The sequence below is a fragment of the Crocodylus porosus genome, unplaced genomic scaffold, assembly GCF_001723895.1.
Source record: "Crocodylus porosus isolate Cpor-Errol unplaced genomic scaffold, CroPor_comp1, whole genome shotgun sequence".
Taxonomy (NCBI): Eukaryota; Metazoa; Chordata; order Crocodylia; family Crocodylidae; genus Crocodylus; species Crocodylus porosus.
Genome location: NW_017728931.1, coordinates 7,632,538 through 7,637,691, shown reverse-complemented (window position 1 = coordinate 7,637,691; position 5,154 = coordinate 7,632,538). Strand labels below are relative to the sequence as shown.

The following is a 5,154-nucleotide window of genomic DNA, read 5'->3' as shown; positions in this document are numbered from 1 at the left end:
AAGAGTAAATTGGATGCTTATCTTGCTGGGATCCTATGACCCCAGCTGACTTCCTGCCCTTTGGGCAGGGGGCTGGACTCGATCTCCCGAGGTCCTTCCAGCCCTAATGTCTATGAAATCTATGAAAACCTAAAGAACTGAACACTCAATGCAGGAAAAGCCCAATATGATATCCATATTCCCATGTTATTTCTGACTGCAAACCAGAGTTCTGAGTACCTTACATGGGCTTATTTTCAAATAGGCTTTTAAGTTGGCCATATTCATTTTCAATATGTAATCTTACACAAAATGGTCATAAAACCACCAACAGAACATACAAATAAAGCAACTCTTATCACATTCAACCACCAATAGTACCATGCTATGCCCATTACCTCCTTAATTTTGTTCCTCTTCTCTCGGATGTCAAGATCTTCTGGTTCTCCACCATTTATCCCTATGAGATTTGGTAAAGGTACAGGTGGCAGTGGCTTGTCATCTTTCTTTTTCATGTCTTGGGCTACTTTGTTCTTTTCAGTCTGAATCTCAGCTTGAATTTCATCTCGAGATTTCTTTAACTTCTCTTTTGCCTCCTCCAAAGCTTTTTCATGGTCCGCTTGGATTTTATTTCTCAGACGTTCCTCCTCTTCTCTAAAAAAAAAAAAAATGCTAGTCAGGGGGCTGTTTTCTTAAAAGAAATGGCAACTGTTACCCTCCCCCCAACTTGAGAGCAGAGGCCACATTCTGTGCTGGTTTATTAAAGGCCAATCCACACCCTCAAATTCAATTCCACAGAAAGCATGTGAGTATAGAAATTGGTCCCAGCTCCCAAACTCATGATACAATAAATTGTGTTTCAAATTCTAGAGCAAAACTCAATTTTGCCTCTGTTTTATTTGTACATGAAACATAACAGTATTCACCTTTCTGAGGCAATCATGAATAACCTATAACCCATGCCAGTACAATTGCCTATCTGCTCAAAAGTTTCAAGAGAAAAGACCTCAGTCTTGTACTTCACCGTGGTTGCATAAAAGCAACTCTCACTCCCATTCACCACAAAAAGCTACATTTGGCAATAATCTACTTTAAAAAAAATGGAGGGCTCTTCCCCACTTTTTGCCCCATGGAACAGCTGCACTGGCAACTTTTGTGGAGTTAAAATGCTGCTCCTTTTCTAAGTGCACTGTAACAGGTTGCAGTCACTTACATCATTAATAGGGAGCTATAGCTTCAAAAGCTAAAAGTCCTGTTTTCATGTTTCAGCTGTCTTCATGTTTGAGGAGTCACTGCTCAAGATGCATCAAAGGCTACTAAGAACCACAACATTTGAAAGTTGCAAAGCTATATTTGGACAACATTTTGAAACTCCCAAAATTAGCTGTCATCAAATTAATGAAGTGATTTAATCCATGCCACAATTTAATATCAGAAGGCAAAACTCTGAAATCTATACAACCCTAGAAGTCAGTGTTTACAAAAATGAGCTTTGTGAATACCCCACCTTTACTCCAAAAGCCCCCTATACCTTGATTTTGAAAATTATTTTTTTCTGCTATGTTAAAGGGTTGGCACAATTTTACCAATGGCAAACCAAAATGAACAGTCTAAAGCAGGGCACTGTTGCTTCCAACCCAGCCACTGCCATTTCTACTGCCCACGCTGTTTTGCCCAAATATTTATACCATGCCCAGCATTCTTGAATCCAAGCATAGTCATGAACATTTGTTACAGTTCCAGCCCAACCCCACTCCATGGAGAATATTACAACAGCTCAGGCCCAGATCCACAAAGGGACATAGGTGTTGTGATGCTCAAAGCTGTCATGCCAAACTTAGTTACCAGGAATGTCATTCAGAAAGCTATGTTCCTTATATAGCAAATAGACAAAGACAGGCAGCTAAAATGAGTTTGGTTGCAACCAACATGCAGATGGGGGAAGGTGCCTAAGCCAGCCAACAGGAAGTCTACTCCTACCCACTACCACTTAAAGCACCTACATGCAGGCCTTTATCAGGCTCGTGTGTAGATCCCAATCAGGACTGACAGCCTGAAATTATTTACTGGCCTTCAGCACTCAAGTCAACACTATAAAAACAGGTGAATGGATAATGCTCTACTTTTGAAAAGATAGTTTATATTAAATCACCCACCTTTTATATAGTTGTTGAGTGGTTGGAGCCCTGGCTGCCCTAACTTTTCCCATTCACTGCATAAGGAACATAAACACTCAACAGCTTTAGGAATGCCACCCAGGAAGCAGGAGACCAGGGTTCAGACCTCAGGCTCCCACTTCCCAGGAGAATGGCCTAACCACTAGGCTTTAGACTCAAAAGCGTGTTTGGTTTTTGTACAGAAACATCCTATAAACCATTCAGCTACAACTAGGTCACATCACAATCATGAGTTTGTCATTGGTTAAATATATCCCTTGTCCATTTTTGTGGATTTACGCAATTTTAGTTCACTAACATTCTGAATATTTTTTCATTTCTCTCCTAAGTGTTATGGAGTGCATGATTAAGCTGTTCGCAAGTAACTGCAGTATATGGCCATCACATATTCAAGTGTCACATGACTCATAAAGCAATGCTATGTGCTATTGCTGGCCTTGTCCATTTTCAAAAGGCTCATGCCTAAGCTGCAGAAATGTAGCTAAGGCAAAGGGCCTTGGAAACCTATGTCTGAGTGACCATAGCATGAACCTTCACATATGCAACAGCTAGCTTGGCCAGCAAAGCAAAAAGAAAGCCATTCATGTTTTACTGGGCACAATCAAATAGAGTACAAGGCCTAGAAGGAAACACTGTAAGGAAGAACCACATCTCAAATAATCCAAATATTCAATATTGTAGCTTTGTCTTAAAATAATTAGAAATAGTAACTGGTATAACCAAATGTACTGAATGCTATTATATTGAAGGCTATAACAGATGTATTTTTGTTAAAATGCTTGCTTAGGCAAGTTGTAAAAAAGCCATCTTGTCAAACCATAAACTAAAGTAAAGAGATAACAGACCAGTGTTAACAGCATTCAAAAATAGAAAAGGAAAGGAGATAAGGAATCCTCCCTGCTTTCCCAAGAATGTAAATCTCAACTAACTGACATCTTCCAGGTCCATAAGAAATCTAGTTAAATCCAGTTCTTAAAGTTTCACCAAAACAGATAAATGTAAATAAAACCAAGCACAGATCATTTGTTAAAATACTGGGACCAGCCATCTGTAAGTACTGGGCATAGGCTAGAGGGAAATTTGGACTTCTACTTTTGGACTTTTAAATTTGAACTTTCTTGAAGCTCAACTCCCAGGGGAACACAAAAGCTTGGCCAGCAGACCTATTTTCCCCCTGAACTGAAGCCTATGTAGGCATTGTCTTTAATGATCCAAATAAGTCTTTGCTATTGCATAGCCTAATAAAGCTTTCAATTTGCAAATGAAATTGCTCTCACTGTCATCAATCTCACTCTCAACCACAGTTAAAATGAAATACAACAGGCTTTCCTATCAATTCCCTTCATTTTAGGATCCAAATCAGTCCTAAATTCTAACATGCTAAGAAACCTGGGGATGTCAGGTTTTAATATAAATGAACTGGAAGGACAGAGAAAAGACTTTGGCAAGGGGTGGAGTCAAGCAAGAAAAACTAATTTATTAAGTCATTTGCCAAGTGAACACTCAATAGACCCAACAAATATAGCTACAGCAAGGGAGTTTCAGTATAGTTCCTTCCATTTAAATAAGTGACTTTACCAGGCTGTGGATATTGATGATCAATCAACTACTCCGAAACAATTTCCCTTCTGCCAAAGAACAGAAGCTTCTGGTGTAGTCCTGGAAGTACAAATTTAATTTTCTTGCAAGCTACAGTCGTGAAATTCCTTGAACAACTAACTTTGGGAAGTCATTACATGAGAGGCCAGAAGAACTATCAGTGACGAGGAAGACTATAATAAGGAGAGAACAGAAACCAAATCTAAGTGAACTAGTGATTTGTGACTGAAAGGATACAGAAAAAGGATGCACTCAATTAGGCTAGAAGTACTAAATAGTTATAAGACACTCTGTCAACCACCAGAGAAACTGTTTCCGGGGAACAGAACAGAAAGCTACATAAAAACATCCAGTGGTGTCCCTCCTGTAATGGAAAAAGTAGCACTAATGCCTCCATCATAAAAAGGAGCACACAGAAAATTTAGCTAGAGAAAAGAACATGGTAATGCACTGTCCTTGGAGTATAACCCCAATCTTACGCTTTGTGTTTATGACAGTTGCCAGATAACTTCTCATTTGAGTCAACAAAATACTTGATACCATTAGTAAATTGTTACTCTCAACATAGGCCAGCACTGAGGACAGTAGGAGTAGAACACTTAAGAGATTTTCACAGCCATCAGTAGAAGAACTGTGGGTGACACTAAGGAATACTGGAGTTCCAATCCAGTCCCCGGAAGGACTGGGTGCAGGCTCTCTTGTCTATCATCCCCTAACCTGTTACACTCAACTCTTCACCTAAGCAGGCCCAGTCTCCTTTCCTTGATTTTGTTGTCTTAGTCTTGGCACCTCCATCACACTGGCTCATCCACTCTGCATCTCCTCACCATTCTAGTTTCCAGTCATGCCTCTAGATGTCACATTCCCCATTCCATTGTCTTCCAGTGAACTAAACATATCTGGTTTAGTCCCCTGAATATTTGAATCGGGTAGCTTCCTTCTCTACATTGTCTACGTCTGTGAGCACAATCATGAGAAGCTCTCTTCTCAGCTAAAATGCACAGATTTTGATCCAGCATTGCCCTTAACAGCCCAGATCCCGGACCTTCTTTCATGGACAAATTATGGTCAGTATCAATTGAATCTTTGCTTTATTTACCTGCTGAAAACCTAGCATGACCCTGCTGCTTCCTTCTGACTAGCGGAGAGGCAAAAATGGTGCCATGTTTAAAACAGTTATTTTGGCTTCCCTGCTGATCAGGAGCAAGCTGCAAGAGGGGACCCTCCAGTCAGTAAGGGGGATACGCAGGGGAACATGGAAGATTAAAGGAACCACAGTGCATGCTATTTCCACCATGACTTCAGTCGGGCCCTACCTATGAGTCTTGAAATACATATATATTACAGACCAAACCAAGTAAATCTGTATATATGACAGCAATACACACACACACACACA

The 5,154-nt window shown here is 40.1% G+C and overlaps 1 protein-coding gene across 1 annotated transcript in view; it reads right to left on the bottom strand.

Moving 5' to 3' along the window:
* Positions 1 to 5,154, bottom strand: part of MAN1A2 (mannosidase alpha class 1A member 2) — a 176,739-nt gene that overhangs the window by 148,906 nt on the left and 22,679 nt on the right. Inside the window, exon 2 of the mRNA XM_019543856.1 lies at positions 378 to 633. Within this exon, the coding sequence (XP_019399401.1) occupies positions 378 to 633 (256 nt within the window). The remainder of the gene's footprint in view (positions 1 to 377; positions 634 to 5,154) is intronic.